Genomic DNA, 15429 nt, shown 5'->3' on the forward strand with positions numbered 1-15429 from the left:
ACAACCACATATCACTTTCATATTAACCACATCATTAACATATCACAAAAATCATACATCACCCGACATTATGCAGGCAATCTAGATTCTTGATGAGAGAGATCTATTTTGGTAGAGCTCTAATTGAGACGGGTGAGGATGTTTAATTTGTCTGCCTGATAGAAATTCATTTGAAATCAGCTGTTTCCACAGCTGATGTAGCTGTTGTAACTGTAGCTGTTTCTAGGTGAATGCAAGTCTCCTGTTGTGATGCCCGAATTTGTCACTAACATCTCCATACATTAGTCTGAGGTCCTTATTGTAGCTGGTGAGGCCACACCCTGCAAATTATTGCTTAATTAATTTAATCTGTTTAAGCAATGAGGGGTGTTGTGTGTATAATCAACCCTTGCAGCCTTCATTGAAACAATGCACTGCTGTTCGTGTCAGTCTCTCTGCTGCTACTGGTAAGGATAGTTGCGTAGGATCGTCTCCCTATCTCGCACAGTGGTCGTGACTGGTCCACTGAACCATTGCACACGGTTCATGCTTGTAATCAGATGTATTGTGCTAATGCAGAAGCCGATGGATGCAAAGTGAGGAGCTGCAACCACGAGAGTAATTGCGTTGGTAACCTTAGCACTGCATCCCGAGAAAATGGCCATGCAATCTCTGGAAAGGTCTGCCAGAATTAAAATGTGCCAGACATGGCATAGACCATACAATCTTCGTTAGGTGTCAATCAAATCTGTGCTATTTTAAGAAGGTGAATACACTCGTAAATAAGTGTAATTATTTGGGTAAACTACATCTACAATGTCAAAATAACAAATGTTGGATAAATTGCCAAACTGATGTGTAGCCAACTGACCATTCAACACTTGTATGCACTTCAACAGCTGTTGAAGTGGATAAAAGTAAACGGGTGGTAGAAGGGAGATTTTGTCTAGGACTAGCAGGAATTCTGTTGCAGGAGGAGCCAGGTGTGGCCTGTTAGGTGTGAATTGCGGGTAGGCAGACAAAAGCTAAATACTAAATTGTATTTCACAGAGGTTTTTACAAAAGAAAAAACAGATGACATGCCACAGGTTGACAATCAGTTGACAATCCTAAGAGAGATCAGGATACATGAGGAGGAAGTACTAAAGGGACTAGCAGAATTAAAAACCAACAAATCACCTGGGCCAGATGGGATATTTCCAACAGTACTTAAAGAAATGAGGGAAATTATTTATAGACCGTTAACTCAAATATTCCAAATGACACTTAGAACAGGGGATGTGCCAACTGACTGGAAGACGGCAAATGTCATACCAATCCACAAGAAAGGGGACAAAACTGAGCCAGGAAATTACAGACCAATCAGTCTCACCTGCATCACTTGTTGAAAAAATGATTAGACAGAAAATAGAGGAGCATCTTAATGAAAACCATATTCTTGGAGATAGTCAACATGGGTTTAGACGAGGCAGATCATGTCTTACTAATTTATTAGAATTTTTTGAACATGCAACTGCAGCTGTAGATCACGTGAAAGCATATGATATGATATACTTAGATTTCCAAAAAGTTTTTCATAAGGTTCCACACCAAAGACTGATCCTCAAATTGGATGCTGTAGTCATTCAGGGTAATGTAAGTAGATGGATTATGAACTGGTTGATGTATAGGAAACAGAGGGTGTCGATTAGAGGAGTTGCTTCTAACTGGAGTGAGGTAGTTAGTGGAGTTCCACAGTGATCAGTACTAGGGCCGTTGCTTTTTCTAATCTATATTAATGATCTGGACTCTGGGATAGTTAGCAAACTTGTCAAATTTGCAGATGATACTTAAATAGGTGGCTCAGCAGATACAATCTCGGCCACACAGGTTATTCAAAGGGACTTGGATAACATTCAGTTGTGGGCCGACACCTGGTAAATGAAATTCAACGTGGACAAGTGCAAGGTAATGCATGCAGGTAAGAAACATGTCCACTATAAATACACTATGGGAGGTACAGATCTAGATGAAGTAACACATGAGAAAGATCTAGGTGTCTATGTGGACTCCTCACTTTCTCTATCCAAGCAATGTGGAGAAGCAATAAAAAAGGCAAACCGAATGCTAGGATATATTGTCAGAAGTGTAGAATTTAAAACTGTACAATGTGCTAGTTAGACCTCATCTGGAATAGTGTGTGCAGTTCTGGGCTCCACACTTCAAGAAAGATATCGCTGCTCTAGAGGCAGTTCAGAGGAGAGCAAGGGAAAGTCCTACTCGGAGAGACTGAGGGAACTGAACCTTTTCACCCTGGAACAGAGGAGACTACGTGGGGACTTGATCCAAGTCTTCAAAATCATGAAAGGCATCGACCACATCAAACTAGAGGAGCTTTTCCAGATCAGCAGGGGGACACGCACCCGGGGACACAAATGGAAATTGGGTTTCAAGGCATTCAAAACGGAAAACGGGAGACACTTCTTCACACAGAGAGTAGTCACAATCTCAAATAAACTACCCAGCGATGTGGTAGAAGCTGAAAGTTTGGGAACATTTAAAAATAGACTGGATAGGATCCTTGGATCACTTGGATATTAATGGACACCAAATGAGCACAATGGGTCGAATGGCCTCCTCTCATTTGTAAACTTTCTTATGTTCTAACACTTCTTGGTCCTACAAGTATCTGTATACTATTTGTGTTCCTTGTGATTCAGAGAGCGTTCTGAGGCTCAGAGTATGCGGATGCTCAGCACCCCGAGGACAATGAGAGCTCTCCTGGTGTGTCACAGGGTATGGGAGGGGCTCATCAAGTCCATCCATTCCAGCACCCTCCCCTGCTTCAAGCAGATCAGTGGTAACATGGGTAAGGGAATTACTAACATTGAAATTAAGCATTGAGACTTTACTGTTGCGTAAGCACACTGCAGAGCAGTGTTTTTAACCAATATAATCTTAAATGTTTGTATGAAGTATTAAATTGCATTATCATATTGATATTGTGCTGTCTATATAATGTAATTATTGCTCTCCTCATCAATTCAGTTGCATTAACCAGCTGTTTATGGGATCTGATTGGGCAGCAGGAATAGTGAGGTTAGGACTAGCTGTGGAATATTAATCCATCCTCCTCCCCTCAGCAAGTGCAGTTCGTGATGGAAGCACACAGAGAATCACCCCCCTGCTAACTGCCATGCCCAGCCGTGCTCTAGTGGACCAGCCAATAGAAATGCGGATCCAGCATCTGCCTCTGGATAAGCCATTCACAGTGCGGTCCCGCCTACTCGGTGAGGATGGGGAGCTGTGGGAAGCATTCTCACACTACCGCAGCGACCAGAAGGGCACTGTGATCTGTGAGTACTTCAAGGTGAACTTGACCTGTGCTACCTCCTCCCACCACGAGATGGCAGTATCTTTTAAGCAGTGGACTTGAATGTGTGGAGTTTGTTGTAGTACTCAGGTTTAATGAGAGGCTAGCTAACTGACTCCAGAACCTCTTCAAGTGAATTCAGTTTTACCTTGGTCTAAACCCATGGCTCCATGTACAGAAAAGGGGATACTCTGACGTAAAACAAGATTGAAAAATTGTCCCCAATTTGAAAGAGACATTTTACCTTTGAGGAAGTCAATACTGGAGTTTTATTATGGAGCACAGCTAATGGGGAAACTGTGACTAGTAGAGAACTTGCATATTACCTTTCATATACAATTAATTAGTTTAATATTTGAATAACGATAAAAAAATCATTTATTGCTGCGCAGGGAAACTCGGCAAGAATACCCCAGCAAGCAATTTTTGGTTTAAGCATCAGTGTGTTTTGATTCTAAAAGACCATTTTTAAATCTCATCCCAAAATCATTCTATAGTCGTATAGACTCAATTGTAGTGAACTGAAAGCAGTGTACTAACTGGGGATGATCCCGTGGTTATTACGCAGCTCTGTACTAAACACGTATAAAAGTCAAATATCCATTGCAACGAGCTTGGTGGCAGAAGTTAGTCCCCAGCTGCGGACTAAGGTCTCCATTGCAATTAACCCAAAATAACCTCTCCTTCCCTCTATAGGGTAAGCTTGGGACTAACTTATTCCTGCTCCTGCTATGGATTAACTATGGATGGTACCATACAAAGTGGAACAAAATGTGAAAAATTGCAATATATTGACAACTTTTGTAACAAAATATACAATACATTTGTTTTGTTTTTAACATTGACAACATATTTAATTGTTAATAGTGGCAAATGCTCTGGTGTACATGGATAATATTTGATGCCACCGCTGACCATTACAAATAATAATAACCAGTGTGCAAATTGCATTTAATAAAAGCTTTCAGCTGATAATTAAATAACTGAACATATTGAAAGCTGTACAGGATTTATTACCAAGCTGGAATTTTAATGCAATATAATATGAATAATATGTAAGTGTATATATAATGGGTTGTATGTAGCCTATAGCCCACTTGTGCCAATCGTATTGCAGCAATCCTGAGGCATTGCTAAGGGGCCTGGGCCTGTGGCACGGGAGACAGGGTTCGAATATCTCTGTGGCCGGAACATCCAAGGGTGTTACTGTATATTTGTTTAACATGCATTGGGTAGGGGCTGTGATTCAGTGTTGATCACTCCAACTTGGGATGGTTCTTGTATAGTGGATTGATGTTGGAGGTGCCAGGTCCACACCTCTGCTTGTGCATTAGTAGGGATTTGACTTGAAGATCTTGCTTTGATAAACAGAGGTGAATGCAGACACGGGGCTCTCATTCTTGTGTTCCAACCCAGTTAATTAATTTTGCGGAGAAGTATTAAATTCAGTATCAATTGTAAACGCATAAGAGATGCATGAAAAATCTGTAAAAAGTGTCATGCATGTTCATTAATTCAATTCAGTCAGAAATGGAGAGATCACTACCGAAATTACATGAGGAGCACATCTTGGGTTCATGTGAAAATACTCTGCTGTAGACACCCTTAATCAAACTTAATCCTTAGTACCGTTCTAAAGCTGGTGATCAGAAAGATTTACAACTTTGTTCTGTTTATTTTTTCAACGCAACGGGTACTTTCATAGTATGCAGCTGGGGATGCTCGCAAGATTAGCTAGTATGGAACTTAGTACATGGCTTTGTACTTCCTCTGCAAGTTTTTTGCCACTGACCCATATTCCACTTACTCCAACTACAAGGCTTGGTGCACTTTGTATGTTCCAGACCTCCATTAATTTGTGTATCACAGTACTGCCTATTTTCAGTCCTAAACAAAACCTCCTCCATTTCCGCTAGTAAACGCATCCCCTGGATTCATCCTAAAGTAGTCCTTGTGGTTTACACTCTCCGTACCTTCAATGCTGTTGAGCACTCAATGTAATGTGTCATTTTCGAACATGAATGCCACATATTTAGGGCAGTGTGTATTTTGGGCTGGGATGGGGGTGCTAAACTGTGCAGCAGGGGGCTGACTGTCCTCTCTTCCTTTAGTGTCCCGGGACCAGTCTTTGGGGGGTTCCTATAGTGGCCTGGAACCCATGGGTTTGTTCTGGAGTCTGCAGCCTCGTGGGCAACGGGGCCTGAGGTAAAGAATGTGTGAGTGGGTCTTTGTCAGTCTGTGTTGGTCAGTTTACCAGTGTCAGTCAGTGCATCAATCAATCGGTCATTTAGTCAGTCCAACTACTGTTGAGTAAGGGCTCTACCTTATTCAGTTCTGTATTGACTTTAATTGCACAATTTTCAAATTTTCGTTCTTAGGGTTTTGATTTAGACTCAGAGAGGTCACATTTATTTTCAAATTGACCTTTTATCCTCCAACCAATCACAGATCAGATATTTAGGCATCTGCTTGGCAAACGCTGGATTAAACGGTCTTGTTTTTCCAGGCTCAGGAAAAAGAATACAGACACTCCTTTCACAGTGGAGATATCCGTGATCAACGGACACGTTGGCTCCTCTGACTCCCCGGAGGGCTGCCATGTTGGTCAAGAGCTGCAGGAGGGTGCAGTGCTGGCTGTAGTGAATGTGGAGCGCTGGTACATGGCACCAGGAGTGTGCAGGGTGGAGGTGCGAGAGCAAGGGGTGGTGGGCACCCTCTTCTTGCCTGCAGGTGAGAATTGTCTTGGGAGGGGGCACTGAATAGCGTCTAGGGAGCACTGGCTCCTGTTTAGGTGGGAATTTGTTGGTGAATGTGGTCATTTGAGGTGGCACTAACTAAATACATGGGTCTCCTATTGCCTGTGTTGCAGATTGATGGGTAAAGGTGCCTGTCAATGGTGGGGTTATTTGCCCTTTGTATAGATGACTCAATACTTTGATAATACATTAGATATTCCATTCATACCAAGGATCATGCTACAGTGTTCTAGTCTACGAAGGAAGAATCTGATTGGACCAGAGTGTCAATCCCGTATTAATTCCCCTTTGGATCTTTGTAGCCAAATCAGAACTCTCCTTGCAAGGGTGAGGGGTGGGGATCTTGAACAGCTGAGTTTTATGCAGTTGAATTAGTAGGGATTTGACATGAAGATCTTGCTTTGATAAACAGAGGTGAATGCAGACACGGGGCTCTCATTCTTGTGTTCCAACCCAGTTAATTAATTTTGCGGAGAAGTATTAAATTCAGTATCAATTGTAAACGCATAAGAGATGCATGAAAAATCTGTAAAAAGTGTCATGCATGTTCATTAATTCAATTCAGTCAGAAATGGAGAGATCACTACCGTAATTACATGAGGAGCACATCTTGGGTTCATGTGAAAATACTCTGCTGTAGACACCCTAATGGACAGCTGCCCTTTCTGTCCTTGTCTCCCTCCACCCCAGGTCCAGGACCATTCCCTGCTGTGCTGGACATATGTGGGTTGGGTGGGGGACTGAATGAGTACCGGTCTGCCCTCCTGGCTTCTCACGGATTCGTCTCTCTAGCCCTGGCATACTCAGGGCACAAGGAACTGCCTGAGCCACTGCACACCGTGAATGTCGGGGATCGGTACTTCAAGGTAAATGAGAGACGAGGAAATAATCAGAAAGTATGTGAGGAGCTCAATTAACAGTGTTCAAATTTCGATGCCACAGCAACTGACTTTTATAAAAACGGTGGTAGTGCAACCTGGCCGACCTCCGGGTTGTTCAGATTAGTTGGATGACTCTTGTGGACCGCAATTTTATACACTATACACCTTACAGGAAATTTAAATTGTGTATTGTCTGATATTAAGGGTCCTGTGTTTTATGCAACATCTTTTGTTTCCCCAAGATATCCCTGCAGTCTCTACAGCTGATAAATGTTTTCAGTTAAATAAAACCAACGTTTAAGATTTGTGCATGATTACCCTGAAAAATGTAAATACACATTTTTTAGTAAATTGTTGAAAGTTTGTGGAATTTTGATATGTCATGGTGCTCCGGGTTTTGCAGATCGGTAGGAAAAAATCCTAATTTTAATAATTTTAAATTCTGAATCTGAGACCACAATATGTGAATAATGTGTTGGGGGCTGAATACTTGTTCAAGGCATGGGATGTTGCAGTATTGCCATTATGATTTCAGTATTTTATATACATTTATATACAAGGAATCAATTATGTGGTGTACACTAAAACCTTTTGAATGTATTGTATATTCTAACATCTCATAGACACATTAGTAAGAAGGGGGATGCATGTTCCTTTAAATTTCAGTATCTGCTGTTTAATCAACCCGTGTCTTGACTGATTAAAGGAATTTTGAAAATTATGTATCGATAAGTGACCACCTTGCCCTGAGAATGCAGCCTTAGAAAGCGGGTCATATAACACCCAGGGCCCTACTTATCTTGTGTAGGTTTACTTTAACTGAATTTCAATTAATTCAAACTCATTTATTAATTACTTAATGCAACTTATTATACACTTGGCTGAACTAGTTTCCTTTTAATTAAAAGAACCCTACATTACTGCTACATATAGTACAATGGTACATACACATGCATGACTATGACATAGATTTTTACTGCTACAGAAACCGCACACTCCATCTGAAAATATAATATTGCTTAACATACATAGGCAATATTCTACACTATTCTTGATAATCTACGCTACACTTGACTGACTACTACACAGATTCTTACTGCTACAGAAACCGTACATGATTCTTCTGAACTTACACTATTAGTGCTTTATACTATTACATCCATACTATGCTATTACTGTAACACTCTCCATACACTATACAACTGCATGCACACTGCCACTGCTTCACAACTACACGATTACTGCTAATCCTAATCCTAACTTTATATCCAGAATGCACCTTGGTAGGCGTTTCATTTTAAAGGAAGTAGATCACAATTCTCATTGAGTCCCAGCCAGTAGAAAGAGTCAGGGCTCTGTGTTTCTGTTCACAGACTGCCATGGGGCTGCTGGATAGTCACCCCCAGGTGTGCACTGGCAGGGTGGGTGTGCTGGGCCAGTGCTTCGGGGGGTACCTTGCCTTGCGCATTGCCATGGAGATGCCCAATGTCAATGTGAGTATAAGTGAAAGAGTTATGTGGAGAGAGACTCTGATCATCAATGGAGGTTGAGAATGAGGTCACTGATGCAAAGAGAGGGAGACCATATATGAATTTCTCTTGTTAGACACCCTTATTTATGGCAATTTAATTACATAAGAAACATGTATAAACATTACAGTGCAGTAATACAATTAGTTCAATAAACATACATCATAATATAATGATCTAACCACGGGTAAAGTAGTTATGTCCTGGATACATGTGTTAAAGGAGGGGGTTGGCATACAGTGAGGGGAAAAAGTATTTGATCCCCTGCTGATTTTGTATGTTTGCCCACTGACAAAGAAATGATCAGTCTATAATTTTAATGGTAGGTGTATTTTAACAGTGAGAGACAGAATAACAACAAAAAAATCCAGAAAAACGCATTTCAAAAAAGTTATACATTTGATTTGCATGTTAATGAGGGAAATAAGTATTTGACCCCTTCGACTTAGTACTTGGTGGCTAAACCCTTGTTGGCAATCGCAGAGGTCAGACGTTCCTTGTAGTTGGCCACCAGGTTTGCACACATCTCAGGAGGGATTTTGTCCCACTCCTCTTTGCAGATCCTCTCCAAGTCAGCCTTGGCTGTGTGTTTTGGGTCATTGTCATGCTGGAATATCCATCCACGACCCATTTTCAATGCCCTGGCTGAGGGAAGAAGGTTCTCACCCAAGATTTGACGCTACATGGACCCGTCCATCGTCCCTTTGATGCGGTGCAGTTGTCCTGTCCCCTTAGCAGAAAAACACCCCCAAAGCATAATGTTTCCACCTCCATGTTTGACGGTGGGGATGGTGTTCTTGGGGTCATAGGCAGCATTCCTCCTCCTCCAAACACGGCGAGTTGAGTTGATGCCAAAGAGCTCGATTTTGGTCTCATCTGACCACAACACTTTCACCCAGTTCTCCTCTGAATCATTCAGATGTTCACTGGCAAACTTCAGACGGGCCTGTACATGTGCTTTCTTGAGGGGACCTTGTGGGCACTGCAGGATTTCAGTCCTTCACGGCGTAGTGTGTTACCAATTGTTTTCTTGGTGACTATGGTCCCAGCTGCCTTGAGATCATTAACAAGATCCTTCCGTGTAGTTCCTCACCGTTCTCATGATCATTGAAACTCCACGAGGTGAGATCTTGCATGGAGCCCCAGACCGAGGGAGACTGACAGTTATTTTGTGTTTCTTCCATTTGCGAATAATCGCACCAACTGTTGTCACCTTCTCACCAAGCTGCTTGGTGATGGTGTTGTAGCCCATTACAGCCTTGTGTAGGTCTACAGTCTTGTCCCTGACATCCTTGGACAGCTCTTTGGTCTTGGCCATGATGGAGAGTTTGGAATCTGATTGATTGATAGCTTCTGTGGACAGGTGTCTTTTATACAGGTAATGAGCTGAGATTAGGAGCACTCCCTTTAGGAGAATGCTCCTAATCTCAGCTCGTTACCTGTATAAAAGACACCTGGGAGCCGGAAATCTTACTGATTGATAGGGAATCAAATACTTATTTCCCTCATTAACATGCAAATCAATTTATAACTTTTTTGAAATGCGTTTTTCTGGATTTTGTTGTTGTTATTCTGTCTCTCACTGTTAAAATACACCTACCATTACAATTATAGACTGATCATTTCTTTGTCAGTGGGCAAACATACAAAATCAGCAGGGGATCAAATACTTTTTTCCCCTCACTGTAGGAAGTTGCAGTGAAATTGAAGATGTGCAAAAAATGTATTAGAAGGAGCATAAAAAAAGCATAGTATAGTAAGAGTGTATAAGCATAAAAGTGTGGAGTACCCCAGAGGATTAGGATGTTGTATTACAGGTACAGTCTGAACAGATGCATCTCGATTAACCACTGGTAGGTGATTGGAGACAATGCAGTCCTGACCTTGGTGTAAAGGTCGTTCCACCACTTGGGAGAGAAGGTGCAAAAGGAGCGGGCTCTCAAGGAAGGGGAGTGGAGAGGGGGTTCAAGTCATCTGGCACAGGAAAACCAGAGTAGTCTGGAGGGAGTGTACGGAGAGCGGAGTCTGTAGGTAGCTAGGTGCAGTCTGGTTGAGGCAGGGACAGGTAAGAGTCTTGAACTGGATGCAAGCCGCGATTGAGAGCCAGAATCGAGGCAGATCTTTGCCGAGTTCTGGATGAGCTGAAGCAGTGACTCCGGAGGAGAATGTAGATGAGAGCAGTAGAGGTTGAGGGAGGCAGGGAATTTGGTCCTCTTCCATTTCAGTTCCAGCAAAGATATGGAGGTCATCCAGGGCTGAGGTGGTGGACACGGGCAGACATAAGCTGGAAGTATCACATTTGATGGAGATGGGGAGAATTAGTCAATAGGAGGTAGGAATGGGAGAATAGATGGTGATGGAAGAGTGGGATGAAGGGGGGGTCAAAGATGGGGATGGAAGAAATGGGGATCACAGACAGAGGAGTGCAAGGCCACTATTTTCAGAGAGGGAAAGGGAGATCAGGGAGAAGAGAGGATCATCAATGGAAATCAAGAAAGACCTGGAGAGAGAGTGGGATCTTAGATTGAGAGAAGGGGAGGGGTTGCACAGAGTGAGGTCACATAGACCAAAACCATGATCTGAGGGGGTATAGGTTAAATTGAATCGGGATAGAGGGGGAATTTTGGGGAGGGGAAGAGACTCTTGCTTGTATTCCTGTACTGTGGTGTCATCTGCTATTTAAAGTTAGAAAATGCTAATAGTGGTGTGACTCAAGGTCATCTGCATTTCTGAACAGTGTGGGAGAAAAACGTCAAATTCTGACCAAATGTATCCCTTGCATTACATCACTGCCCCATTGACATTGTTTAAAATCAAACCCACCCCCCCCCCCCAAACCAAATCATCCTGTCGGGATGGGCACAGTTCATACACTTGCCCTGCATTTATCACCCGGGCATAAAAGCCCACAGTCTACAACACTTGGCAAAGTACATGTGGGGGATAAGCAGGGAGTGCAAACTGGGAAAGAAGACTGACTACCCGGATACAGACTACTTTGAGCATGACCATGAACAAATGACACTGGTGCTCTGAAACAACCATATATTAAAGAAATCATAGCTACAATCCTAAACCTGTATGGCTCACACCCTACACAGTGCCACATTGTACAACACACTTCCTTTTGTAGCATACTTTTTGTTGCCATCTGTAAGTTTGATATCAATTGAGTTCAGTTTATTTTACCACTCTAGCCCAGGTGTGTGGTCGGAATCTCGGCTTCTGCGGGACTGAAGATCAATGTGACCAAGGAGCGGATGAATGATTTTATGAAAGAGTAGGTGATTGATTCTTATTACAAAATGTTCGAGGCTCTAGTTGGTGTATTGAAAGCCTCCTGAAAACCCTAACTTTCCAACTGATGTAATTATGGTTGTCTGAGACTAGAGAGGCATGGGTTTGAATGAACCAACATGGGAGAAAGAGTTCATTGGTTCCACCCACAGTTTAACCGAAGAAAGATCACCCTGGTCAGGTTTCTGCCCTAATTCAAGGGACAGGTGGGTGAAATGTATTCCCACATAATGTAGCATGGTAATTGCTACAATAGGATGCATATTGGACTACAGAGCACCATCATTTCTCACTATACAAGCGATCATGGGTAAGTATAGTGTAATGAACAATATTGATTTAAAATTTAAGAATTGAGAAATTAATGCCTCCAGTGCAGTCCTGTGCTTCAGTGAATCACATGATCGGTACTATGTTGTAGCCTACAGCAGGGTTTAATGGAGAACTTTCACATTCTCTTTCTCTCAGGAACCAAAAGTTCTGGTGTTCAAATGAACAAGGATACGTCATCTTGCGAGGAATGTCTCTGCCCAGCAATGTTCCACCCGAGTACAAACTAAAGGTACCAATGCCCATTGTCCAACACTGGTACACCATGCCATATTAACACTGGTACACTGACATATACAACACTTGTAAACATTAACACTGAAACGCAACATCTAACATTGTGTACCAATGACACTGGCTCATGCTGATGCACACTGGCACCTTGATAAAATATTTTAAGGATATCACTGTCAGAATTGAGCACACAAATGCCAATAAAGTACTGGCCATTGTATTACCCATTGTAGTAATGCACAGTAAAAAGCCTGGCATGAAGAACAGATGGGTGTCAGACAACTGCACATTGTGTGTGTGTTTTATAGGTTGAGAGCCTGCACTGCCCCCTGCTGTTGATTGCCGGGGAAGACGACCAGGCTGTTGCAGCCATTGAGAGTATTGATGAGGTGAGGTGATGCTGCCACTGACTGCTACACACACACTATACTGCACTGCACTATACCTACTACACACACGCTATACTGCATTGCATTACACCTACTACACACACACAGTACTGCATTGCACTACACATAGTACTGCTTCCCTAGTGCACTGCACAGCACTTATATACACTAGCAGCACAACATAACGAAAACCTATTACTACATCACACACCCTAAACTGCACTGGACCGCACTGCCCCACACACCGCACTGCACTACACTACACCTAGCGCTGCTGCCCTAGTACACTGCACTAAAGTACACTGGCATTGTATTACTACAAATGCATTAGAACTGCAACATACCATACTCTATTATTGGTACTCGCCCAACTTTCACAACACTATACTCTAGTACCCTACTATTCTACACTTGCCCATTACTGCTGCAGAAACTGTTCACTGTTCCTATTAATCTACACTATATTGCTTTTCACAATACAATATTGTGTGTGTAGTCCTTACACTACACTCAAGCAATCCAATACACTATACAACTGCCACTGCTAGATAACTCTACACAATGACTACACACCCAGCACTATTACTGCTACATGCATAGTGCTACTAGCAATCTCAAATTGGTAAGGTATTAAACATTTTTATAAGGAATATTTATGGTGCACAATTTCCTTTAGTATTGCTTTTAAATTGTATTTTGTGTTGATTTTATTACTGCACTTGTCGCCCTAGCTAACGGTGTCTGCTATGCAGCAGCAGCAACAAGCACAATACATCTTTGTAGTCCTGGGGAGAATTTATTAGCCTGAATTAAACCAGGTACGAGGAATGGGGCCCTGTTTGGTCTTTGTCAAAGTGTCCGGATTGTGAGGCTAGGTCAGTGGTTCCCAACCCTGATCCCTCTGTCTGCTGGTTTTCATTCCAGCCCAGTTGTAACTGAGCAGTCGCCACCAGTTAAAGAGCTGAACACAACTGACCAGGTTGAAATAAGACCATGAGTTCAATTAAGAGTGCAGTTGGGACGAGAACCCAGCGGACACTCCTGACCTCGAGGACCAGGGTGCTGAGCCACTAGTCTAGCTGGTAAATCTGATCTTAACCCTTTATGTGCCAGATCGAAGAGAGGCTGGGGTCAGTAGGAAAGTCTGGCCTGTTGACCCGGATCCAGTACCCGGGTACTGGGCACCTGATTGAGCCACCCTACAGTCCCAATGCCCGGGCAACACTCTTTGGCACCTACCCCAAGAAAAGTATGCCAACCGCCTCTTCTCACCCCCACACTGCCCTCCTCTCCCACACACTCTTGCTCCTGGTCTCCCCGTCTCTCAGATCTAACTACTATCCAGGGGCTGGTTGCATTCAATTATATTAGACTAGTTTTAATTTGCATAAAAATTAAGACCAAGGCTAGACAGAAAAGTTAGACTCGGGGGGTGGGGGGGGGGAGGCTATCTTTCCATTGAGACTGCTTGTACATATTAAATGAATACTGCCAGTGAATTGCCTTCTGTTAGTGCACATATAAATTGTTCAATCGGGACAAATTCATTTGGATTAATGAAATTCTTTGTGTAAACCTAGCCAATGGTTCTTCCTCAAGGGTACAAAATACACGTCCAACACAGACAATGTACAGACTAGCTAATAAGGATGTAAATTCTTTACTATGTGCTATTGGGGGACATTTAGACGCCTTTTGCAAATGCACTCTTCCTCTCCCTCTGTCAGTAATGTCTCTTTGGGGCGGTCAGCTCCAGCCCCACGCTGTGGCCCAGCAGGATGCCTGGAAGAGGATTCTGGGATTTCTAGATCATCACCTGAGGGCAGACTACCCTTTTGTGAGTATTTTGGTCAATTAATAACCAGATTTTAGTCAATTGAGCACATTTGCACTGTGGTTTTACAGTGATTGCCTGTTGGCTCAACATGCTGCACTGTTCCATGAATGAGCTGTGCTGTAGGAAAAAGGTCTCAAACACTTATGGTGTTCCCGCAGTCCAGTGTAGTTGAGCAGTGTTTGTTTTTAGTTTTGTTCCACCAGTGTGCTACCAGGCAGAAGCAAGTATGCCACAGAATACAGCAATCTTTGTATATCTAATTTTTTTTTTTTAAATAAGGTCCTTCAATATGAAAATAAGCTTATCAACACAACCTCCAGAATCTAATAAGGTTTAGTCTGATTTTCATGTTTATAATGGTCCGGAGTTTCTGCTGCACGGTATGTAGGTTTCTTTAGCTTGAACAGGTTTGGAAGCACAGTGAAGGATTGTGCAACCCATAGGAAAACACTGCAGAAGTGTGGTTAAACTGCAGTCAGACAGTGTTTTCTATGATACATTTACCAAGGTCCATTGTTGGCCTTTCTCTCTGCACTGCCCTCAGAAAGAGCCAGAAGATGCCGCAGCTGTCATCCCTCTCATACCGAGACAGGAGCTCTAATGGCTGAGGAGCTTAGGAAAGGGGGCTGGCTCCTCTAACTGAAAGATGCATATGGAACCACATCACAGATCTACACTAGCAGACTTGTGCTTTCTGAGGAACATCTACTGCAAGAGTCTCCAACTCTGGCCCTGGACAGCCCCAATCCAGCCTGTTTAATAGGTCAACTTTGCTTCATCATTATCTAAAGGCATTCAAATATTTGAACCAGGACAGCTGAGCAATTGGTTTGGATTATCATGCA

At 42.7% G+C, this 15429-nt stretch overlaps 1 protein-coding gene across 1 annotated transcript; it reads left to right on the plus strand.

The window, feature by feature from the left end:
* The first annotated feature begins 375 nt into the window (after positions 1 to 375).
* LOC136753823 (acyl-coenzyme A thioesterase 3-like) lies at positions 376 to 15185 on the plus strand. The gene is made up of 10 exons (XM_066710211.1): positions 376 to 446; positions 2679 to 2827; positions 3102 to 3314; positions 5443 to 5536; positions 5838 to 6061; positions 6778 to 6953; positions 8342 to 8461; positions 13861 to 13996; positions 14475 to 14584; positions 15129 to 15185. Exons 2-10 carry the CDS (start codon positions 2701 to 2703, stop codon positions 15183 to 15185), a joined length of 1257 nt encoding a protein of 418 aa, XP_066566308.1. The 5' UTR covers positions 376 to 446; positions 2679 to 2700.
* Positions 15186 to 15429: the final 244 nt, after the last annotated feature.

Source organism: Amia ocellicauda, chromosome 7 (assembly GCF_036373705.1).
Source record: "Amia ocellicauda isolate fAmiCal2 chromosome 7, fAmiCal2.hap1, whole genome shotgun sequence".
Classification (NCBI taxonomy): Eukaryota; Metazoa; Chordata; class Actinopteri; order Amiiformes; family Amiidae; genus Amia; species Amia ocellicauda.

Excerpts from the sequence above, each read along its gene's own strand:
- LOC136753823 (XM_066710211.1), top strand. The coding sequence starts at position 2,701 with ATGCGGATGCTCAGCACCCCGAGGACAATGAGAGCTCTCCTGGTGTGT. Across the intron at positions 3,315-5,442 it reads CCAGAAGGGCACTGTGATCT|TGTCCCGGGACCAGTCTTTG; the intron begins GTGAGTACTTCA and ends CTCTTCCTTTAG. Across the intron at positions 14,585-15,128 it reads TGAGGGCAGACTACCCTTTT|AAAGAGCCAGAAGATGCCGC; the intron begins GTGAGTATTTTG and ends CACTGCCCTCAG.